This window comes from Oryctolagus cuniculus, chromosome 13 (assembly GCF_964237555.1).
Source record: "Oryctolagus cuniculus chromosome 13, mOryCun1.1, whole genome shotgun sequence".
In the NCBI taxonomy this organism is placed as follows: Eukaryota; Metazoa; Chordata; class Mammalia; order Lagomorpha; family Leporidae; genus Oryctolagus; species Oryctolagus cuniculus.
The window spans coordinates 9,734,222-9,759,503 of record NC_091444.1 but is presented as its reverse complement, the minus strand read 5'-3'; the positions used below and the strand labels follow the sequence as shown (position 1 = coordinate 9,759,503).

The window sequence follows — 25,282 nt, the reverse complement described above, 5'->3', positions numbered from 1 at the left end:
CCTGCGCTCCGAGTCCCCGCCCTTTCTGCCGAGGCTCCGCCCCTTCCTCCGGGTCCCGCGAGGCGCGGAGTTTCGTCGTCTCCTGGGCGGCTAGAGCGTCATCCCGCGCCCCGTCGCGCTCCGGTGACGGCGCCCGGAGGCTGTCGGGAAGTAGGCGGGGTGACGTGGGTCTGACGCGCTCCGCGGCGGGTTTGCGAGATCTGGGGCTGGCGGCAGCTGGTGCTGGCTGGCGGCTGCCGAGAGCGAGCGGCGGAGCGGGGCGGTGTGTGGCCGGGGACATGACGGGCAATGCCGGGGAGTGGTGCCTCATGGAAAGCGACCCCGGGGTCTTCACCGAGCTCATTAAAGGATTCGGTGAGAACCCAGGGGGGCCGTCCTGGGCCGGCGGGCTCGGGAGGAGGCCCGTGCTGGGCACGGCCCCCGCCGCCCCGCGTCAGCCGGGAGCCTGGAGTCGGGGACGGGGAAGTGGGGGGCTTCGGGGGCAGCCGGCTCTCCCGCCCCACGAGGGCCGGGATCGCGCCCGGCTCCGGCGTGCTGGGCGCCCAGAGCTCACCTGTCTTGCCGCCGGGCCGGTGCGGGCAGGTGCGCGGCCCGGGGCCGACCCGGCCTGGCCAGAGCGGCCCGGGGGGTCGAGGTTTCCCCTCTTGCAAGGCAGCGTCTCCCGAGCGCCGGGGGGCCCCGCGGCCCGAGCCCCGAGCCCCTGCTCCCTGGTGGTTGCTGGCTTCCGGTGCAGCGCGTTGTCTTGAGCTGAGACCCACATGGCTGTCCTGTTCTGTAGCTTTGCTGGTGGCCTGCCGCCCGATCAACACGGATGACTCGGTCCGTCCTCTGAAGGGCCTGCTCCTCTTGTTCCGAGCCTTGGCTTTGGGCGGGGGGTTTATTTTTCTCTGTTGTGACGCCTCAGGTGGCGTTAGTGCTAGCTGCGCTGTTCAAACTTGCACCTGGGGCCGGGCCTTGGCCTAGCTGTTAAAGACGCCCGGGCCCCCTCTGCGCCGCCCCGAGAGGATTCTGGGCCCCGGCTCCCTGTCCGCGCACACCCTGGAGGCAGCGGGTGGTGACTCAGGTTCCTGGGTGCCGGCCATCCACGTGGGGCACCCCGATTGAGTGCCCGGCATGTGGGCAGTCAGTGCATGGGAGCGCTGGCCGCCTGGCTGGCTGTCTCTCTGCCTCTGAAAGCTTGAGTTAGCAATTAAATGCTGTTAAGAATATTGTCTACAAAGCTGAATATTTGGAATATCACTTATCAAGTATGTATTGTTCACTTTATCTGGGACGTACTGAAAAAAAGTTGAAAATTTTTAACGCGAGTAAACCATGAATGAGTGCTGACAGATTAGTGTGTTAACACTGTTAAGCACATGTACAAAATGTTAGAAGAACACAAGTCATGGCAGAACATAGGCAGAAGGAAACGGTAGTGCTGTTTTATGTTTACGACATAAGGAACAGCTGGCAAACTGACTACGACAGACTGGAATGCCTTAGGAGAGTATTTAGATTTAAGTTGAAAGATGAACGGGCCAGGTTGTATGCCATCCTGTGTAGTTTTGATTGCTCTGTCGTCATTGTGGACTTGATTGTCAAAGATATTTGAATGATAAACTGACAATTTTTTTTTAAGATTTATTTATTTGAAAGGCAGAGGTACAGAGAGGCAGAGAGAGAAGGTCTTCGATCTACTGGTTCACTCCCCAGATGGCCACTAGGGCCAGAGCTGAGCCAGTGTGAAGCCAGGAGCTTCTTCCGGATCGCCCATGTGGGTGCTGACGCCCAAGCACTTGGGCCATCTTCTGCTTTTCCAGGGCATATTAGAGAGCTTGATCGGAAATGGAGCAGCCAAAATTCGAACTGGCACCCATATAGAATGGTGGTGTCTGTACGTGCTATGCCACAGCACCAGCCCCAATATTATTTTTTGATTACAGTTTTCTCTGCCTGTAATGTGCAGGGTGGATTGGGAAGAAGTGGTCTCCCAAAACGGTCAGAGTCTGAGGTCATTGGCTGTCTTGACATAAGGTCGTGAGTTAGTGGAGGAGACAGAATCAGTAATTGTGCTGTGTTTAAATCATCAGTTGCATGTGGAAATGCCTTCTCCTCATTCCTTTGGAGCAGGACTACATCCATAACATGCTATATTAACAAAGGAGTTCTCAGGGCTGCCAACCTTACAGTAGAGGTTGAGTGGTAGTATATTTCTCCTACACAAGAGAAAAAGGTCAGCAGGACTGCTGACTGACTGGATGTGGAGAAAGAGAAGTGACAATAACTCCATGGTTTCTAGCTTGGGTGACTGATGAAGTAAAATTATAACAGTACGGGCTTGACATGCAAGAAAATTGGTTCAGTTTTGAATATACACTGAGTTTGAGGTGTTTCCAGGCTTAGCTGTACATTTTATCTTCAAAAACCTTAACTGTTAAACAAAAAAAAAACTTATGACATGTTAAAGTTAGCTATCAAAAATACTGTACTGTGTAATTTCAATTCAGTTCATTAATAGCTATTGCTTTAATTTGCCATGTACAGAAAACATGGAATTGAAAATGGTTTAAAGAGAGTGATGCATGTTCTAAATGCACACCCTACACTTGCACATGTTTATATGAAAAATAAAGCAATAGCTTTTAATGGATTGGTTTTGTTCAAAGAAGAATTTTGCAAAGAATCAAATGATGGTAATATACCATCATCAGATGTGTCAAAGGAAAAATTTTATTTCAGTAATTTCAATTTTTTTCATTTAATTTATGGATTTAGAAAACTTTTGGAAGTTGATTCTTTCAAAGCTAAAACATTGGATTGTTTTGTGAATGCTATTGTAAATTCATATTAAAAGTTCTGACATTGGATGGGAAATTGTGATGTAGAGACTATATAAATAGAAATTTTGGTGGAATATCAAAACAGAATTTTTGTTGAGAAACTAATGGAGAAATTTTTGTTGAACTGTACTTTTAATGAATTTTTTGCATACGTAATATATAAACATAACACAACAAACAGTGATGGTCTGCTAATAGAATAAAAGTTTTGGGGGCAGTTCTTTGACCTGGCAGTTAAGAGGCTGATTTGAATGTCTGTCCCACCCCAGAGTACCTGAACTTGGTGCCTGTTTCCAGTTTCCTGATAACATAGACCCAGGGAGCCAGCAATGATGGCCCAAGTGGTTGAGTCCTGCCAGCATTTGGAGACTAGAGGCTCCGAGGTTGGGAGCACTGGCCTTTGCAGGCATTTGAGGAGGAGACCAACAGATGGAAGCCTTCTCTGTTTATGTGTGTCTCTGAAGAAAATACATAAGTATATTTTTTAAAAAAATAGATGCAGGCCGGCGCCGTGGCTCACTAGGCTAATCCTCCACCTGCGGCACCGGCACACGAGGTTCTAGTCTCGGTTGAGGCGCCAGATTCTGTCCCGGTAGCTCCTCTTCCAATCCAGCTCTCTGCTGTGGCCCAGGAAGGCAGTGGAGGATGGCCCAGGTCCTTGGGCCCTGCACCCGCCTGGGAGATCAGGAGAAGCACCTGGCTCCTGGCTTCAGATCAGTGCGGTGTGCTGGCCGCAGTGGGCATTGGAGGGTGAACCAATGGAAAAGGAAGACCTTTCTCTCTCTGTCTCTCTCACTGTCCACTCTGCCTGTCAAGAAAAAAAAATAGATGCAGTTAATTTCTGCCTCTAGGCAAGATGGAATAATGGGGGCTAGATTTACTTCTACAACAAACCAATGACCCCAGCTTTCATTTTATTTTTTATTTTACTTTTAAACATATATTTATTTATTTGAAAGAGTTACACAGAGAAGGAGAGGCAGAGAGAGAAGTCGTCCATCCGCTGGTTCACTCCCAAGTTGCCTGCAACTACTGGAGCTGCACCCATCCAAAGTCAGGAGCTTCTTCCAGGTCTCCCATGTGGGTGCAGGGGCCCAAGGACCTGGGCCATCCTCTACTGCTGGATCAGAAGTGGAGCAGCCAAGACCGAAACGGGCACCTGTATGGGATGCTGGCACTGCAGGTGGCGGCTTTACCTGCTATGCCACAGTGCTGGCCCCCAGCTTTCATTTTAAGGAACTAGAAAATGGAAAGTGCATTGTAAACTAAAATAATCAGTTGAAAACCAATAATGGAGATCAGAATTGAAATTAGTGAAGCAGAAGGTTAAAAAACATTGGCGAAACCAATGCAAAAGCTTTTTGAGATGAATAGAATTTGGTAAACCTCTGGGCCGACTGATTAGAAAAAAGAGAGGAGACAAATTACCAATATAGGAATGAGAGAGATAACATCACTGTAGATTCTACAGATACTAAAAAGATAATAAAGGAATATTATGAACAACTCTATGCCAATAAATATATGGAATGTTTAGATTCCTGAAGGACTCAAAACTGTCTCAAACATAATAACCTATGTTTGTTAAAGAAATTGAACTTGTAGTTTAAAATCTTCCCATAAAGAAACTAGCCAAGATAGTTTCACTGGTAATTCTGCCAAGTATTTAAGGAATAAATCGTAACAGTTCTATACAGATACATCCCAAAAAAATTAAAGAGGAAGAAATACTACCCAGTTCTTGAGGGCCAGCATTACCCTGATGCCAAAACCAAAGACTACGAGAAAGCTGTAGACCCAAATTTTGTTTTTTAAAGATTTAATTTAATTATTTGAAGTCTCCCTGAATGGCTGCAATGGCCAGGACTGGGCCAGGCCAAAGCCAGGAGCCAGGTGTCCAAATTAGGTGCCAGGGCCCAGGCACTTGGGGCATCTGCTGCTGCTTTCTCAGGCACATTGACAGGGAGTTGGATCAGAAGTGGAGCAACTTGTTAAATTTAACAACAGGAGTCATTGTGCACTAACTTCCCACGCAGGACCTCTGTTTTCAAAGAGTTGTGTTATGAGAGTTAACAGTAAAACTTGTCCTCAAAGATTTATTTCGTTTTAGTGTATTAATAAGTGGAGGATATTCTTATGTATCTAAGTTTTAGTTATGCTTCAGTGTTCAACTCCATTGCTGCTTTTCTTAGGTGCTTCCTTAGCTAATGATAAAACTTGTTCTCAAGGACTTCCTTTCTTTTAATGTATTAAGTGGAGGATATTATGTCTCATAGTTATGTCTAAATGCTTGCAAAAGGTCTGTCATTCTTGGGTGCTTCTTTAAAGTTAACTAAGTTTCTAATAAAAGTGAAATTAACGTTGAGATGCAATGACTTTGAACAGCCCTTGTCTCGACTATTGAGGAACAGTTGTTTTTTTTTTTTTTCCTTTTTTTGGTGCAAATTGTTGATTTCTCTTAGTTAAGAGTTGGTCTTCTGTGTATTAAGTTAATTGAAAATGGATCTTAGTGGAGAATGGGAGTGGCAGTGGGAGAGGGAGGAGTGGAGAAGGGATGGGAGTGTGGTGGGAGGGCGCGTACGGTGGGAAGAATCTCTGTATTCCTAAAGTTGTACTTAACGAAATGCATGAAGTTTGTATTCTTTTAAATAAAGTGTTTCTTTGAGGGGGGAAAAAGTGGGGCAGCTGGGTCTTGAACCTCTGCCCATATGGGATGCTGGCATTGCAGGCAGCAGCCTAACCCACTTAGCCAAAACACCAGCCCTAGACCTAACTCTAACATCAACATAAATATAAAAAATCTGAACAAAATTTTAGCATATATTATGTTAAAAGAACAATATATCATGCCTAAGTGGAGAATTCAGAGTTAGTTTAACATTTGAAAATCATTGAAAGTCATCATTATAATAAATTAAAAACCAGGTCATTCTGTTATTAGATGCAAAAAGCAGTTGAGAAAGTCTAACAGCCATTGAGAATTATGGGCTGTTAGATTTTGTCCTGCTTGCCAAGTTGCAGTTGGACTTGTCAGTGTCATAGATGCTGCCAGGCAGCTTTGATCTAGAGCTAAGGGAGTGTACGACTCCCGCTAGGCAGCAAGAGAGTCACGTTTGCAGGGATTCCCTTTTGCTACAAGTCCGCGGTGATGGAGGTGGGCCCAGAAGGATGCTGCACACACAACAAGTCTGTTCTAAGGAATTCTGAGTTTAGAGAACTTGCAGTTATAAAGGGGCTGGCTAACAAGCCTCCTCAACTTCTGCTTCTGCAGAGATATCTTTGTTATCCCAGACAGAAAAGAGGACTTCTGCTCTGGATACCCTATCTCTATCTTCCAATGCTTTGCAGTTTGAACATTCTTGAAAAGGTGGCCCAGAGGGAAGAGTGGTTTTTCTCAGAAGACATGCAGAGACAGGAGAGACCTCAGCAGTATCTACCCTTTGTGCACCACATAGGCTATTCCTGTGATTAAACAGTCTGATACGAGTGACAGGGCTGGTAATGGTTTCTGTTGCCTTCACATTAGAATGCCAGGTGGCTTTCTCTTTTCATGTTTGTTGACCTGTCCTCTTAGCTGAAGGCATTAATCCAGGTACAGTAGGGTGTATTAGGGATTTTGCATGACTTGGCATGAAGGAGCAAGTCTGGAGTAACTCCATCATCTGTGACAACTCTGACCCATGTGTTAAGGCAGAACTGCATGACTTCTGGAACCAAGGTGATTTCTTAATATGGAGGTCTATTATGATTGCTTCTAAGGTATGTTTCACCTTATTTTGAAGACGGAGTCAAGTTCATGCCTGACTTTACACGAGAAGTAGAAGTACAGCTTTGGGAATGCATATTTTGTCCCAGGAAGTAAATGTTGCTTACAACTGTTGGGACTCCTAAATGCAATTATCTCAGTTGAGGGATTCAGTTAACAGAGTCTTCAGTTTAGGGCTCCCAATTCAGTTCAACTGATTGTCTAGTCCTGGTTTTTACAGAGGCTGAGTCGTGTCAGTCCAGTTTTTCATATTCACATCCCCAGGCAAATGGCATTTGTACCAGGGGTAACTGGGAATAGGATTGCTGAAGAAATCTGTAAGTGTTTTTTGTGGGAGCGTGAAAGCTAAGGGCCTCTCTACAGCTTTGGTAGACCAATTGGTGAGGTTAGGAGAATGTTAATCCAGTTGTCAAAACTCGTGGGAGATAGCATACTTAGTGATTTATTTATTTATTTTTGATAGGCAGAGTGGATAGTGAGAGAGAGAGACAGAGACAGAGAGAAAGGTCTTCCTTTGCCGTTGGTTCACCCTCCAATGGCCGCCATGGCTGGTGCACTTCAGCCGGCGCACGGCACTGATCCGATGGCAGGAGCCAGGTGCTTCTCCTGGTCGCCCATGGGGTGCAGGGCCCAAGCACTTGGGCCATCCTCCACTGCCTTCCCGGGCCACAGCAGAGAGCTGGCCTGGAAGAGGGGCAACTGGGACAGAATCCGGTGCCCCGACCAGGACTAGAACCCCATGTGCCGGCGCCGCTAGGTGGCGATTTAGCCTATTGAGCCGTGGCGCCAGCCTGTACTTAGTGATTAATTAAGGCACTGTCAACAGTTTGAGAGAGCTTCATCAGAGCCTCATCTTGGGGAAGAATGTTCCAAATACACTTTAAGAAAGTTACTTTTGGAGTTAGAATAGAACTGTTTTATAGGCTCACCAGTATAATTACGCAAATGTGTTAGTCAATGCGCAAATATTTAAAACAAACACCTATCTTGTTAATTTTAGTACCCCTTTTCTCTTAGGAATAGTGTTCTGGTTTGGATGACAGATAATATGATCATCTTGTTTAGGACCCGATTCAATTATCTGTGGAAGTTTTTGTGATTAGCACAGATAGTAATAAATTTCTCCCCCTCCAAACTTCTTAGAATAGGTCCTTTGTACTCTTCATATTTAATTTATGCATGCGGTAGTATTTTTGAGTTGCATGTGTTGTCTGCTACTAGGTTGTGAGGTTTTCAAGTATTTTGACAATTGTTTGTTATGCTAGGGCCCACACTAAGCACACAAAAGGTATTTGATAAATACCAGTGCTTCATTAACTTTTTAAAAAGCTTCCCCTCTTCTCATTTATTATTAAGTGATTCTGCATTTACTGTTTGATAACCTTATATACTTCACAAAAATGTCTTATTGCCCCTTGATGTACTTTTCTTTTAGTTTAGTTTTATTTAATGGTAAAGGAAAATATGAATCATTTTCTGAAGAAAATAATTCCGTATTTCAGGTTGCCGAGGAGCCCAAGTAGAAGAAATATGGAGTTTAGAGCCTGAGAATTTTGAAAAATTAAAGTAAGTATAATTTTAGTTATGTTAAACATTTTTTTTCTGGGGGCCAGTGTTGCAGGCATAGCAGGTAAAGCTGCTGCCTGGAATACTGGCATCCCATAGAGGGGCTGCCCACTTCCAAACCAGCTCCTTGCTAATTACCTGGGAAAAGTAGCAGAAGGTGGCTCAAGTATTTGGGCCCCTGCCACTCACGTGAAGACCTGATGAAGCTCCTGGCTTTGCCCTGGCTTAGGGCCAGCTGTTGGGACCATCTGGGGAGTGAACCAGCGGATGGAAAATCTTTCTGTCTCTCGCTCTCTGTAACTCTGACTTTCAAAATAAATAAATAAATCATTAAAAAAAAGTCTGTGACAAACTTTTAAAGGATGTTTAGACTAATCTGTTTATTTTAGCTGGATTGTCCTAGGCTGAATACATTATATCCTTTAAATTTTTTTTTTCAATCCTTTGAGATAGTTATTATTATTCCCATTTTATAACTAAGACCTGAGGCTCATAAATAAGTAATTTGCAAGGGATTCAAACCTGAGTCTGCTTCCTTATTTACAGAGTACTGATTGGTTCATTTTTCACAAAATTCACTTACACATTAGTAGTTTTAGAACATGGAACAGGAGCCAATGATGTGGCACCAGCAGCCCATATGAGAATTGGTTTGCATCCTGGCTGCTCCACTTCTGATCCAGCTCCCTGCTAGTGTACCTGGGAAGCCAGCAGAAAGCCTAAGTTCTTGGGTCCCTGCCACTCATGTGGGAGACCTGGATTGAGTTCCTGTCTCCTGGCTTATTTAGACCAGCCCTGGGCATTGTGGCCATTGGGGTAGTAAACTATCAGATGGGAGATCTCTTTCTCAGTCTCTTCCCTCTCCCCTGGCCCCAGCACCTCCTAGCCCCATCACTCTGTAGCTCTCTGCTTTTCAAATATATATATTTTTAAAAGGAACATTTTGACATTGGAAAATCTACAAAAACATGTTTCATAGCTATATATTGATAGTAATTCAGAGCTTGTCTGCACATCATTATATTTCTACCTGGGAAGGCTACAGTTCTAGTCCCGAAGAAGAACCTTCTCTCTGCTGTCATTTTGACGAGAATCTCTCTCTCTGTTTTAAAGATTAACTTGTTTGACAAGCAGAATTAGAGCAAGAAATCTTGCATCTACTAGTTCACTCCCCAAATGGCCAGAATAGCCAGGGCTGGTCCACGCTGAAGCCAGCCATCAGGAACTCCATCCTTGTCTCCCGCATGGGTGGTAAGGCCCAAACACTTGTACCATCCTTTGCTCTTTTCCCAGGCACATTAGCAGGCAGCTGGATCAAAGTGGAGCTGCTGGGACTTGAACCGCACTTTTACGAGCTGCCAGTGGTGCAGTGGCACCTTAACCTGCCGTGCCACAGCACCAGCCATGTCCCCTCTCTGAGCCTCTTCTCCATGCTCTCAACAACTGACATTAAATCTGCAGATGAGGCTTAGAGGAATGTTCATTGATGGGAGCGATTTATTTTTTTGAAGATTTATTTTTTATTTATTTGAAAGCCAAAGTCACAGAGAGTTTCCATCCCCTGGTTCACTCCCCAAATGGTAGCAGTGATGGACTGAGCCAGGCTGAAGCCAGGAGCTTCTTCCAGGTCTCACCTGGGTCCAGGGGCCCAAGCACTTGGGCCACCTGCTGCTGCTTTCCCAGGGGCATTACTAGGGAGCTGGATTGGGGGTGGAGCAGCTGGGATGTTGATGTTGCAAGTGGCGTTACGCCAGAATGCAGGCCTCAAGGAATGGCTTCTAAAGGGAAAATGGAGAGCTGGGGAGATGGCTGCTGTCTTTAATGGTCTGAAGGAAATGGTTTGCTTCCACCTGCCTTCCTCTTCCCCTCAAAAAGAACAATTTTTTAGAAGATTTTATTTATTTGAGAGGTAGAGTTACAGATAAAGGGAGAGACAGAAAAGTCTTCCATCCACTGGTTCACTCCCCCAGATGGCTGCAGTGACAAGAGCTGGGCCAATCTGAAGCCAGGAGCCAGGAGCTTCTTCCGGGTCTTCCATGTGGGTGCAGGGGCCCAAGGGCTTGGCCATCTGCTGCTGCTTTCCCAGGCGCATTAGCAGGGAGCTGGATTGGAAGTGGAGCAGCCGGGACTTGAACTGGCACCCTTATGGGATGCTGGTGCTGCATGCTGAGGCTTTAACCCACTGCACCAGAGCACCGGCCTCCACTCATAAATATTTTTCACACACCATATTCATATATCTTGGAACTCAACCTAGCATTAACAGCTTGCTTAGCATCTAGTTTTGCTATGTTTGTATTTTATTTGAGGTGACAGAGGTAGAAATAAATAGTTCACAGATTTGAGAATAAGCCTTTCATTATAATTGTTTTAACCAGGTGATTTTTTAGTTTTATTAACATCCTCTAGAACAATATTTTAGTGAAATTTATATTAATATTTCATTTGCATTTTACTCGTTGAATAGCCAACTATAATGTACTAACAATATGTTATAAAAAAAAAAGCAGGGAGCCGGCGCCGTGGCTCAATAGGCTAATCCTCCACCTTGCGGCGCCGGCACACCGGGTTCTAGTCCCGGTTGGGGCGCCGGATTCTGTCCCGGTTGCCCCTCTTCCAGGCCAGCTCTCTGCTATGGCCAGGGAGTGCAGTGGAGGATGGCCCAGGTGCTTGGGCCCTGCACCCCATGGGAGACCAGGAAAAGCACCTGGCTCCTGGCTCCTGCCAGGATCAGCGCGGTGCGCCGGCTGCAGCGGCGGCCATTGGAGGGTGAACCAGCGGCAAAGGAAGACCTTTCTCTCTCTGTCTCTCTCTCACTGTCCACTCTGCCTGTCAAAAAAAAAAAAAAAAAAAAAGCAGGATTTAGTGTCACTTGTTTGTGTTTTATTTTGCAGGCCAGTTCATGGATTGATTTTTCTTTTCAAGTGGCAGCCAGGAGAAGAACCGGCAGGCTCTGTGGTTCAGGACTCCAGACTTGATACAATATTTTTTGCCAAGCAGGTATGGTGCTCATATACACGGAAAAGGCTCGAGAGCAACATGGCTCTAGTCAGTCTGTGCCTCTAGTGCAGCGTTCCTGAACATTTTTGTCTTGGAACCCATTTACACTCTTAAAAATTATGATCTTCAAAGAACTTTTGTTCATGGAATTACCTGTCAGTATTATACCATGTTAGACCTTAAAACTGAAAATTTTTCAAATCTTTGTCAGTTGACTTAAAATAACAATAAACTCATTACATATTAATATAAATACTATTTTAAATAAAAATTAGTGTATTTACTAAAAAATATTGAGAAAGTACATTATTTAACATTTTTGCCAATCTCCTTCATGCCTGCTTAATAACTCCTAGCTTGCTTTTCCTATGTGTTTTTTCATTCGGTTTGTTGCATTATGTTTTGCTTTGCTTTGCTTTTGATTGAAACATATAGAGAAAATCAAGTCTCCTAACCTATGTGTAGTTGCAGACAGATGAGTATTATCCTTTTCAGATAATTGTGGTGTTCTCTGATACTATTTCATAACTCTCAAAGTGTTACTTTAGTAAAGCTTCATTGCAATATGAAATTTAAAATTCTTTATCTTACTCTTCAAATGCATTTTGTATTTTTGTCCATTTTGTAACATTGTGCATTGCTCATTTAAAAATTCACTGGTTTATGCATTTTTTTCCATTTGTTGACACATTTGCTATGATTTGACAATAACAAGTCATATCTGCTAATATTAAGATATTTATAACATCAGAAAAGTAATTATCTGTCAGAAATGTTTAGCTCACAATGGTAGATTTAAATTTTATGAAATTCTGATTCTTGCTCAAAGTTCAGTGTTCATTGACAGTAGCATCAGGTGTCTTCCTTAAAGCCATAGACTCATTTCACTCATTTTCAAGAAAATATCTGTGAAATATCCTTCTCTGAAAACCCTGTGTCAGTTTTTATTTCAAGTAAAAATATTGTTAAAAGGCTCAGCCCACAATTCAAACAACCTCACAAGTGCCTTCCTCAAGATAATCGTGGTATGCAATAGCAGTTCTTTATCTGTACTTCCTGTTTCATTTTGCAGAATATTAAAGACTTAACCTAAGGTCAGAATTTAATAAAAAACAGCTGTTAGGGCATATCAAAGACATTTGTCAGTAAAATGTTTTGTTTTGTGTGTGTATGTGTGGGTTTTTTTTTTTTTAAAGATTTATTTTATTTATTTGAAAGAGTTCTAGTGAGAGGGAGAGGCAGAGAGGGAGAGAGAGAGGTCTTCCATACCTTGGTTCACTCCCCAAGTGTCCCCAAGTACTGGAGCTGAGTCAGTCCAAAGCCAGGAGCTTCTTCCAGGTTTCCCAGCTGAGTGCAGAGGTCCAAAGATTTGGCCATCCTCTACTGCTTTTGCAAGCACATTAGCAGGGAGCTGGATCGGAAGAGGAGCAGCTGGGACTAGAATGGGTACCCACATGGAATGCCGGCACTGTAGGCCAGGGCTTTAATCCACTGGGCCATAGCACTGGCCCCTGTTTCTTTTTTTCTTTTTTTTAACTATATGTGTCAGTGAAGCAGTTTAATGCCACTGCTTAGATTCTTGCTAAAATATCAGCTGTTCCTTTTTTTTTCCTAGCACAAATGGGAACGCAGAGAAAAAGACAGAAACTGCCTTAAAATTGTGATGGACATAATTGAGCTTGTAAACCCCTAGAATAGAGTATTAGGGATTCCTAGAGATCTGTGGACCACCCTTGGAGAACTATTCTAATCTATACTATGATCAGGAAAATACAGTTTTAACTCAAATTAGTAGATACCTCTCTATATCTGGCTAATTGGAAAAGCTGAAAAATTGAGTGTTTGATAAGTTCTTTGGATTAATGTTTCATTTATTTATTTCAAAGGCATATCTACAGAGAGGGGGAGAGAGACAGAGGCAAGGGGAAGGAGGGAGATCTTCATCTATTGGTTCACTTTCCCCAAATGGCCTCAAGAGCTAGGGCTGGGCCAGGCTGAAGCCAGGAGCCTGGAACTCCATCTGAGTCTCCCGTATAGATGGCAGGGGGTCCAAGAACGTGGGCCATCTTCCTCTGCTTTCTGAGGTGTATTAGCATGCAGCTGGATCAGAAGTGGAGCATAGGGCCATTGCTGTGGCATAGCAGGTAAAGCTGCCACCTGCAGGGCCAACATCTCATGTTGGTCCTGGTTTGATTCCTGGCTGCTCCCTTCCAATCCAGCTCCCTGCTAGTATGCCTGGGAAGGCAGCAGAGGATGGCCCAAGTCCCTGGGTCCATGTATTCACGAAGGAGTTGCAGAGAATACTCCTGGCTTCAGGTGGGCTCTGCTCTAGCCATTGCAGCCCCTGGGGAGTGAACCAGCTGATTGAATGTAACTCTGTCTCTCTCTCTCTCTAACTCTGACTTCCAAATAAAATCAATCTTTTTTTTTTCTTTTTTTATATTTGACAGGCAGAGTAGACAGTGAGAGAGAGAGAGACAGAAAGAAAGGTCTTCCTTTTGCCGTTGGTTCACCCTCCAATGGCCGCCGCGGCCAGCGCACTGCGGCTGGCGCATCGCGCTGATCCGATGGCAGGAACCAGGTGCTTTTCCTGGTCTCCCATGGGGTGCAGGGCCCAAGCACTTGGACCATCCTCCACTGCACTCCTGGGCCACAGCAGAGAGCTGGCCTGGAAGAGGGGCAACCGGGACAGAATCCGGCGCCCCAACCGGGACTAGAACCCGGTGTGCCAGCGCCGCAAGGCGGAGGATTAGCCTATTGAGCCACGGCGCCGGCCTAAATAAATCAATCTTTAAAGAAAAAGAAAAAAGTGAAGACTCAAACCAGCACCTGTATGGGATACTAGCATTGAAGGCAGCAGCTCAACCCACTGCACTACAGTGCTGACCCCTTGATTAGTGTTGGTAATCTGAACTGTATGATTGCATTTGTTTAAAAATTGCAATTGTTTCTGAGACCCAAAATATTGCTTAGAATAATCCAATTAACCTTTAGAATGGTAGAAAAATAAAATTGTTTACTTTTTTGGTCAAGCCTTTTCTACTTAGTAACTTGTTTTCCCTTTTCTCTAATTTTATTGCTGCTTTCCATTTTCTTCTCAGTGTTTTTAAAGAAATTAGAGCTTTCTCTTCTCTTTTTTAGTTTATTTGACAAAGGGAGAGAGCAGCCATCACTGGTACACTCTTCAGATGCCCGCAATGGGCTGGACTGGGACCAAAGCCAGGAGCTTGGGAACCCAATCCAGGTCTCCCTCATGAGTGTCAGCAACCCAATCACTTGGATCATCATTGCTGCTTTCCAGTATCTGAAGCTGAATATAGGAACCCAGGCACTCTGATGTGAGACACCAGAGAAAGCTATGCCTGGGATTTGGAACTGGAAGCCAATCCCAGGCACTGTCATGTGGGACACAGGCATCTAAACCAACATCTTTACCTCTAAGTCACATGCCACCCCAGAGCTTTTTCTTACTTTAAGGAAATAGGGTTTCATCATTATATATTTAAAAATTATCGTTTTCTGGGGGCGGCACTGTGGTGTAGCAGGTAAAACCACCACCTGCAGTGCTGGCATCCCATATGGGCACAGATTCGAGTCCCAGCTGCTCCACTTCCAGTCCAGCTCTCTGCTGTGGCCTGGGAAAGCAGTGGAGGGTGACTAAGTCCTTGGGCCCATTTACCCTTGTGGGAGACCCGGAAGAAGCTCTAGGCTCCTGGTTTTGGATTGGCACAGCTCCAGCCACTACAGACATTTGGGGAGTGAACCAGCAGATGGAAGACCTCTCTCTCTACCTCTCTGTAACTCTGCCTTTCAAATGAATAAATCTTTTAAATTATCATTTTCTTTCTGATAGCAGAATTTATATTACACAGTTATAGAAATAAATATCCTTGTAATCCCACACCCAGCTTTATTAACTACTTTTAACAGTTAGACATTTATTTAATTAACAAATAGTTATTGAGCACTTACTTTGTAAGCCATTGTTTTAGGTTCTAAGTGTGTATGATGAACAAGATGTTATATTGCTTATTAGTAATAACGTTTTTTGAAAGATTTATTTTACTTATTTGAAAGAGTTACACAGAGGGAGGAGAGGCAGAGAGAGAGAGAGAGACATCCAATATCCCATCACTGATTCACTCCCTAGTGCTCACAATAGGGCAGTCCAGTGCCAAACTTGGGAGCCAGGAACTGTGTTCTTACCTCCTACGTGGTTGGAAGGAGCCTGCTGCTTTGAATTGTTGCTATTTCTGAGTTTTAGCAGGAGGCTGGAGTGAAGAGCAGAGCTGAAAGTTGAACAGGCACTCTGATATGGGGTGTAGGCATATTTCCCAGTGTCTTAACTGCTATTATTGTTTAACCCTTGAACCCTGTTGTTTTTTTTTTAAGCATTTATTTATTTATCTATTTGAAAATCAGTTACACAGAGAGAGAAGGGGAGGCAGAGAGGCAGAGAGAGGTCTTCCATCTGCTGGTTCACTCCCCAATTGGCCGCAATGGCCAGAGCTGCACCGATCTGAATCCAGGAGTCAGGAGCTTCTTCTGGGTCTCCCACATGGATACAGGGGCACAAGGACTTATACTGCTTTCCCAGGCCATAGCAGACAGCTGGATCAGAAGTGGAACAGCTGGGACTCGAACCAGTGCCCATATGGGATGTTGGCACTGCAGCTGGCAGCTTTACCTGCTACACCACAGTGCCTTAGACCCTATTGTTTAATCGTTCAGCAACTCCATGAGATTGTTATTTTCATTTCACAGATAAAGAAATTAAGGCCTAGAAAAATTGAATTATTTGCCCAAGGTAAATAATATACCTGTGTGATTGATTCAGAGCTTAAACTCAAAACTAAAACTCAGGTTTGTGGTTCCACATGTCAGATTACCTCCTATATGTTCTGTCCATATCTAATACATTCTTGTAATTTTGTTACTAAGATTATGTAAAATGCTTTGTGTCTTTTACACTCAGTGAAAAAATTTTACTTAGTTCCATTTCGTAAATTTAATAATTAAAGTTAGCATTATAAATTGAAGGCTTATTAAATGCTTTTACCTGCATTTTTTTTTTTTTTTTTGACAGGCAGAGTGGATAGTGAGAGATAGAGAGAAAGGTCTTCCTTTGCTGTTGGTTCACCCTCCAATGGCCGCCACGACCGGCGTACCGTGATGATCCGAAGGCAGGAGCCAGGTGCTTCTCCTGGTCTCCCATGGGGTGCAGGGCCCACGCACATGGGCCATCCTCCACTGCACTCCCTGGCCACAGCAGAGAGCTGGCCTGGAAGAGGGGCAACCGGGACAGAATCCGGTGCCCCGACCGGGACTAGAACCCAGTGTGCCAGCACCTCTAGGCGGAGGATTAGCCTATTGAGCCGCGGTGCCATACCTACATTTTTAAATCATTAATTCATTTATAGTGTTTTCCATAAACAGGTACGTGGTTTTACAGACGAGGTGGAGACAGTCTTGGAGGTTAAGCAGCTGGTCAGTGGCAGTCTAGGGTGCAAACCCAGGCTCCATGGCATTGAAGTCTGCCCTCTTAACTTTATCATGCACTGCTGCCTTTAAAAGTATTTTTGGTATAAATGTCTATAATTTGTTAAAGTAATCTCTTAAAAGTTCAACATTTTGAGCTTATTTCTCTAATACAAATAACCTACTTAATATGATTATAAATTCAAATATCTATGTGAATATCATTGTATTTCCAATAATTAAAATTTTAAAACCAATAATTATAATTTTTAAATTTGGATGGGGTAGCATTTGGCACAGTGATTAAGACCATCTTGGGGCCGGCACCGCGGCTCACTAGGCTAATCCTCCACCTTGCGGCGCCGGCACACCGGGTTCTAGTCCCGGTTGGGGCGCCGGATTCTGTCCCGGTTGCCCCTCTTCCAGGCCAGCTCTCTGCTGTGGCCAGGGAGTGCAGTGGAGGATGGCCCAAGTCCTTGGGCCCTGCACCCCATGGGAGACCAGGAGAAGCACCTGGCTCCTGGCTTCGGATCAGCGCGATGCGCCAGCCGCAGTGCGTCGGCCGTGGTGACCATTGGAGGGTGAACCAACGGCAAAGGAAGACCTTTCTCTCTCTCTCTCTCTCTCTCTCTCTCACTGTCCACTCTGCCTGTCAAAAAATAAAAATGAAAATAAAAATAAAAAGACCATCTTGGAGTGCCTGGATTTGAGTTTCCTCTCTGCTTCTGGTGTAGCTTCTGATGATGCATACTCTGGGTTGCAGCAAACAGTGGCTCAAGTGTTTGGGTCCTTGCTACCTATATGGAAGACCCAGATTGAGTCACAGACTTCTGGTTTCAGCCTGGCCCAGTCCTGCCTGTTGTGGGCATTTGGGAAGTGAAGAGCTGATGGAAGGTCTGTCACTCTTCCTTTGGGGGAAAAGAGGGGAAGACATAAATAATAGAGAATAGGGGGATAGATTGTTTTAAAAGGTCTTCAGATGATTTATCCCCTTTCTAAAGAAGGCTTTGCTGTTTCTTTAATGAATATAGGGATTATTGTTCATTATACAAAATTTAAACATTGTGGGATGTATGAAATAGAAAATAACAATGCTGATAATCCTTGTTCTAGAGATAAAAAACGAAAACTGCTTATATTTGTACATACTGTTTTGTGGATGTCTCTGTATTTGTTTCTTACACATTAAACTCCAAACCTGACAATCAACACTTTTGTTTTATGTCTGTGGCTGGTGCATAGTAGGTATCCAGTAGGTGCAGGCTGACCTATTCCTAAGACAGTTACTACAGTTAGCATTGGAAGTCACCAAGATCAAGATACTGATATTGATGCTTCTCTCAGGCAAGACTTTTAAACGTCTTGGAGATCACCTCCTAGGAGCCAAGGGCAAAGGCCAGACTTTCAGCAAGACTAAGTTCTTAACTACACATGGAAAAGTAAAACTCGACCTTGTCAGGCAAATCTTAGAAGGCATCTAAGTAAGTGACAGATTAGCTGAAATCTGAAGGTTAAGTAGGTATTAACTAGGGGAGAGAGACTGAGGAGCACTCTAGATTAATAACAGCTTTATAGCAAAAGCAAGATACTAGAATGCCATTGTAACCAGGGCTTGTTAGGGCTAGGTACGGTTCGGTTTAGAGAAAAATGGTGTATGAGGCATTTTTTTTTTGTCTTCCACATCCATGAGCTCTCAAGGTTGTAGATCGTACTTTTATCTAAGTCCACTGTTCCAAAATTTACTTCATGGTCCAAGGTGATTGCTGGAGCTTTAACCATTCTATCTCAATTCCACATTCCAGGTAACAGGAAGAAGGCAACACACTCCCTTACCTTTACACTTTCTTGAATTTGCTCGTGTCACATGCTTACTTCCCTTTGGTCAAAACTCAGCAGCTAAGAGAGTTTTCATCATTCCAGATGGTTACAGACCCAGATAAAATTTGGGTACTTGAATCGTGTGTGAGAAGATGTGTTTTAGATGAGGAAGACTGGTCTTGTTACTCTTAACTAGTTGCATTTTCACTAGCATAATGAGTTCATTTAACCTATTTAGTTTCCTGGGTATTCAATTCCAGAATTTCAGCAAATTCCTGAAAATAGACTAAAGTAGAAATTAAACATGTTTATTATAGTTATGCCAAGATTATATGAAATAAAATTTTAAAACTCTTAATTAATATTTTGGAGGTCATTACCATTAAAAACTTTTTAAAATAAAAATTGGTACTATCTTTGCTCTTGTATTTTATAGGTAATTAATAATGCTTGTGCCACTCAAGCCATAGTAAGTGTGTTGTTGAACTGTACCCATCAAGATGTCCATTTAGGAGAGACGTTATCAGAGTTTAAAGAATTTTCACAAAGTTTTGATGCAGCTGTGAGTACAATCCTTTCCCTAATCCTAAAATGTCCTGTTTTTGATGGTTCTTACTTTAAGACTATTTTTAAAAATTGTTTTAGATGAAAGGCTTGGCACTGAGCAATTCAGATGTGATTCGACAAGTACACAACAGTTTTGCCAGGTAAGCACACTTCATGTTAAAGGTGCACTGTTTGTCTCCTTGCTGCCTTGTCTCTCACTACTTGTTTTCTCTGCTGTAGGCAGCAAATGTTTGAATTTGATGCGAAGACATCGGCCAAAGAAGAAGATGCTTTTCACTTTGTCAGTTATGTTCCTGTTAATGGACGACTATATGAATTAGATGGATTAAGAGAAGGACCGATTGATTTAGGTAATCTGGATCCTGTTTCTGGTATTTCACTTTTGACAAGGGAAAAAAGATGAATATTCACCTTGATTTAAGCCACAGTGCTGCTTAAATTTTGAAGGTATAATATGAAGGTCTTAAGGTCTTCAGTACTTTATGAAATTAACATATAGGAAGAATATATTGATTCCTATATTTTAGTAGAGGCCTTTCTTTACTAAGAGAAAATACTTTAAAACCACAGATTACAAATTTATATTTTTTTCAGTTAACTTCTAAAAACTATTCCTTGTGACCTTTAAGAAGTTATTCTTGGGTAAATGTTTGATATAGTAGGTAAGATGCCAGAATGGGATGAGCGTGTCCTGTTTTGGACTGCCTGGATTCAGTTCCTGGCTCTACTCCTGATTATAGCTTCCTGCTAATGTGTATGCTGGGAGACAGCAGGTGATGGCTCAGCTAGTTTCATCCTGCCACCCACATGCAAGATCTGGATTGAGGTCCCGGCTCCTGGCTTTAGCGTGGCCCAGCTTCAGCTATTGCAGGCATGTGGGAAGTGGATCAGCACCTGCGGATCAGTTTCTGTCTGCCTTTCAAATAAAAATAAATAAAAATGAAAAATAAATTATTCTTGTCATTGTAACCTATTGATAAGGGATAACAAGCATTTTTTTATCTTGTATTAAAATATTTTCATTTGGAATTAAATTAATTAATTGTTTAACAACCTATAGATAGTGCACTAATATGCTATTCTATGTGTCAAAGGATAGATTTGTCCTGAACCCACTCTGTAACTTTGAGCAAAATTGATGCATGATTATTAAAGTTAGAGTGTAATCTGTAATTGTGAAACAATAGGTCAGCAGAAGAATTCTCCTTTTTCTTATTAAAACTTGTTTTAGTTGAATCTAATGTTACATGCTGCTTGTAAAACTATATACTTTTAGAATTTAAAAAAGCATACATTGATTTTGTTTTTACTTTTTGATCATATCTCATGTATGGACCATTTTAATAGTTTCAGGCCAAATTTACATGCTATCATTATATTGTAAAGTATTTGTTTTCCAATTCAGTAGAAGCTCATTTTCTCTAATTTGATAAATTATCTGATTGCTGCATTTTCTCTGTTGGCTTCTGTCTGCTCATTCTTTGTTTATTAGAGCCATCAAATATAAAAGAAGTTAAATGATTGAACAGAACCACCAGTTTTATCATACAACTGGTGGCTATGCTGTACTTTCAGGTGAAAAAACAAGCATTAAAATAACTGGGCAAAATTGGTTTTGTGTTATAGTGGATTTTGGTTTTTGTTTTATTGTTATAGACAGATAAATCACAGAATCCTTTGGCCCACTACCATGTGGGTTGGTTTTTCCTTAGCCTTCACTTTCATCATCTCTAAAATGAAGAGTGAGTTATGTGAAATAGCTCTTTAACTCATTACTCCCTCACATTTGTTTAACCACTACTAAGTGATACAATAACATGACAGTGCACATTATGATGATACTTTTTCCTCACAATTACCAAGAAAATAAGAATTAAAGTTTAACACAGTTATGTCAGAAAAATTTTTACTGTCCTAAACTTGCTAAAATATTTGGAAAAAAATTTGGGGTCAAACTTTTGAAATAGTAATGAACATTGATTTTTCTAATTTGTATTTAACCATTTTTAAATTTCTTTCTAGGTGCATGCAATCAAGATGACTGGATCAGTGCAGTGAGACCAGTCATAGAAAAAAGGATACAAAAGTAAATGTCTCAGTTAATCTCATCAGCATAACATTCTGATTTTAAAGCATTTTTTAAGCTTTTGTTTTCTTATATCTTAGCAATGTATATTGAACATCTACTTCTGATTGGATTAATGCATTCAGAAAATCTATTTCAGAAAATCTCTGCATTCTACAGAATAATATGATAACATATCTTTAGAGAAGTTGATCTATCAATTAGATAGTTTGTATTATTTGATATTTGTACAAATATTTGATAGAGTTTTGCTTTTCAGGTTTGTCAATTATAAGTTAAACTTTCATTTTGGCTAATTGTACAGTCACGTTCATTTGTAAGAAATACTGAGAGGTCATGTACATTGTACCTTGCAGTGATAAAATCTTGAAAACTGTAGTACAGACAGTATCACTGCCAGGATACGGACAATTCCATAGTCAAGATACAACAGAAGGATCTTTATCACAAGGATCCTTTAGGTTGCCTTCCCTCCCCCCTTAATCCCTAGGTTTATAATTTTGGCATTTAAAAATTGTTAATTTGTAAGGAATATGAATGTGTTACACAATGTGTAACCCTTTTATGCATTAGCTTTTTTTCCACTCAGCATGTCTCTCTGGAAATTGGCCTTACTTGTTGAGTGTATCAGTAGTTTTTTAATTGTTCAAAAGTGTTCTATGGCGTGGATTTTTTGCCTTTTTACCCATTCACAGACATCTGCATTGTTTTCCTTTTTTTCTAAATAGGATAAACCAATAAACATTTTTATATATTTTTTTTGTATACTTAAGTTTTCATTTTTCTGGGATAACTGCCCAGGAGTATCATTGCTGGGTCATATGGTAAATGCATGCTTTGTTTTATAAAAAGAAACTATCAAATGCTTTCCCAGAGGGACTGTAACATTTTACATTTTGACCAGCAATATCTGAGAGATCTCATTTCTTTGCAGCTTTGTTAGCATTTAGTTGGTCACATATAAAAAAAATTTATTCACTCTCATGTTTCACTGTGGTTTTAGACTGCATTTCCCTTAATGACTAATGTTGAAATTCTTTTTGTGCCTCATTATTTAATTGGATTGTTTGATTTTTAACTGTTGAGCTCTAAAGTTCTTCACCTATTCTAGACTCTAGTTCTTCATCTGATGTGTTGCCTGCAAATATTCTCTCTCATTCTGTAGCCCATCTCCTCCTCATCCTAACATGGTTTCATAGAGCAGCAGGTCTTAAGCTTGTTGAAGTCTAAGTTGTTGGCATTTCTCACTATGAATTGTATGTTTGCTGTCAAGTCTAAGAATCCTTTGTTGAATCTAGATCCCAAAGATTTCCCCTATTTTTCCTCCCTAAATGGTTTATAGTTTAATGTTTTACATTTAAGTATATGATCTAGCTTGAGTTAATTTTTTATATGGTGTGATGTTTAGGTCAAGGTTCATTTTTAAAGGCTGTCCTTCCACTGAATTGCATCTACAACTTTGTAAGAAACCAATTAGACACACTGTGTCTGGATTCACTGTTCTAGCCATTCAGCGATTTGTTCCTCTGCCAGCCCTATACAGTCTCAATTACTGAAGCAGTAGGTGGACTGCTGCCTCCCACTTTATTCCTTTCTTTAAAATTTTTGAGCTTTTAGGCGTCTTTCCCATATAAACTTTGATACAATATTTCTTATATCTATGAAACTTCACTGGGATTTTGATAGGAATTTGTGTCAAACAATTATACCAATTTGAGAATTGGTATCTTTACTATTTGAGTCTTCTAGCCTTCATTAGACTATGGGATATCTTTCCATTTACTTAGCTCTCCTCTATTTTATTTGTCAGTATTATGTAATTTTAGCATATAAATCGTATGCATGTTTTGTCTGATTTATATCCAAGCACTTCATATTCTTTTGATTGATTCTATAAATGATACTGTATTTTTTTTAAAATTTACTTGTGATTATGGCTAATGCACAGAAATAAAGTTTGGGACTAGCGTCTCAGTACAACGAGTTAAGCTGTGACCTGTGATGCCGGCATCCTATGTGTTCACCAGTTTGAGTTCTGGCTGCTCCACTTTTTTCTTTTCTTTTCTTTTCTTTTCTTTTCTTTTCTTTTCTTTTTTTTTTTTTAAGACTTATTTATTTGGAAGTCAGAGTTACACAGAGAAGGAGAGGCAGAGAGAGAGAGAGAGAAGCCTTCTATCCACTGGTTCACTCCCCAGTTGGCTGCAATGACCAGATCTGTGCCAGTTCGAAGCTAGGAGCCAGGAGCTCCCTCCAAGTCTCCCACGTGGGTACAGGGGCCCAAGGACTTGGGCCATCTTCTACTGCTTTCCCAGGCCATAGCAGAGAGCTGGATCAGAAGTGGAGCAGCCAGGACTCTAACCAGCACCTGTATGGGATGCCGGCACTGCAGGAGGTGGCTTTCCCTGCTACTCCACACTGCTGGCCACTGCACCATTTCTGATCCAGCTAATGTGCTGGATTGCCAGCTGGGAAGATTGCCCAGCTGTGGCCATTGTGTCCCTCTGAGGCGTGAACCAGTGGATGGAAGATTGATTGATCCCTCTAACTCTGCCTTTCAAATAAATCAATTTTTTAAGAAATGCAACTAATTTCTCCCCCTTGTCTTGCATCCTTTCACCTTGTTGAGGTAAAAAATTCTACAGCATTTTCTATATACACAATTTTGTCATTTGCAAAAAGAGGTGGTGGTTTTGAGTTTTTTCTACTTTCAGTTTTACCAGTTTTTGCTTTATATTTGTTCTATCTCTGTAGTTTGGTGCATGTGTTTTTATGATTGCTAGTTCTTTGGGTTTATCTTTTTTCATTATATAGTGCCCCTTTTTGTCTCTAGTCATTTTCTGATATGTTTGTTTAATAATAGTATAAACACTTTCATTTTTTCCCCCTTTTATGTATGCATGATATGTTTTTCCATCCTTTTATATTCAACTAACCTATATCATTGTATTTGAAGCAAGTTTCTTGTAGTCAGTGTAGTCTGGGTCATGTTTATTTTTAACCTGATCTTTTTCTTTTATTTGGTGTGTTTAGATCATTTATTTATTTTTATTTTATTTTATTTTATTTTGACAGGCAGAGTGGACAGTGAGAGAGACAGAAAGGTCTTCCTTTGCCGTTGGTTCACCCTCCAATGGCCACAGCGGCCGGCGTGCTGCATCCGGCGCACTGCGCTGATCCGATGGCAGGAGCCAGGTACTTAGTCTGGTCTCCCATGGGGTGCAGGGCCCAAACACTTGGGCCATCCTCCACTGCACTCCCTGGCCACAGCAGAGAGCTGGCCTGGAAGAGGGGCAACCAGGACAGAATCCGGCGCCCGACCGGGACCAGAACCCGGTGTGCCGGCGCCCCAAGGTGGAGGATTAGCCTAGTGAGCCAGACTTTTTTTAAGATTTTATTTATTTGAGAGGTAAAGTCATAGAGGAAGAGACAGAAAGGTCTTCCATCTGCTGGTTTGCTCCCCAGATGGCTGCAATGGCGGAGCTGGGCCGATCCAAAGCCATGAGCCAGGAGCTTCCTCTGAGCCTCCTAGGTGGGTATAGGGGGCCCAGAACCTGAGCCATTCCACACTGCTTTCCCAGGTCATAGCAGAGAGCTTGATCGGGATGTGAGTCAGTGCCCATATAGGATGCCAGCACCACAGGCGGAGGCTTAGCTCATTATGCCGTAGTGCTGGCCCCTTCAAACATTGTTCAGAATCTCACCTTGGTTTACCTGTGATATTTTTTGAGTATTTTTTGTATGGCTGTCTTAGTGGTTCTCTAATTTATCAGGGCACTGATGTCAAGAATCTACTAGTTCAAGTGAGATGTAGAAACCTTCCCTTCCCTTTACATACTTTTACTGTCCTGTGTTAACGTGATTGTTCTAATACCTCTTAATACATGTTAGGATGATGCCACATAGTATAATTATTTTTGCTTTAACCATGAAATGTAGTTTAGAAAGTCTAAAGGCAGAAAACATGTTGTATTTACCCACATTTTTACTCTTTCCATTGTTCCTTTTTTGTGATGTCTCCAGAACTCCTTTTATCAAGTTCTTTCTGTTTAGAAAATTTATGGTAGCCATTCCTTTGGGGCAGGTCTTCTGTCAACAGATTCCTTTTCTGTATTTGAGAATATCTTGATTTCCCTTTCATTTCTGAAGGATGTATCACTTGATACAGAATTCTGGCTTGAC

General features: G+C 42.1%; 1 protein-coding gene and 1 non-coding gene across 5 annotated transcripts in view; both read left to right on the top strand.

Annotated features, from left to right (window-relative positions):
* The first annotated feature begins 71 nt into the window (after positions 1–71).
* Positions 72–25,282, top strand: part of UCHL5 (ubiquitin C-terminal hydrolase L5) — a 38,910-nt gene continuing 13,699 nt past the window's right edge. For all 4 annotated transcript variants that reach the window (XR_011381239.1, XR_518852.4, XM_008268729.4 and 1 more), the window contains exons 1-7: positions 72–354; positions 8,091–8,154; positions 11,049–11,154; positions 18,887–19,012; positions 19,096–19,157; positions 19,237–19,367; positions 21,040–21,103. Coding sequence is in view for 2 of the 4 variants with exons in the window: in XM_008268729.4 (XP_008266951.1) it covers positions 279–354; positions 8,091–8,154; positions 11,049–11,154; positions 18,887–19,012; positions 19,096–19,157; positions 19,237–19,367; positions 21,040–21,103 (629 nt within the window). In the remaining 2 variants the exon portion in view is untranslated. The remainder of the gene's footprint in view (positions 355–8,090; positions 8,155–11,048; positions 11,155–18,886; positions 19,013–19,095; positions 19,158–19,236; positions 19,368–21,039; positions 21,104–25,282) is intronic.
* On the top strand, positions 2,073–2,206 carry LOC127483633 (small nucleolar RNA U109). The gene has a single exon (XR_007910071.2). It is a non-coding gene; the product is annotated as a small nucleolar RNA U109 (small nucleolar RNA).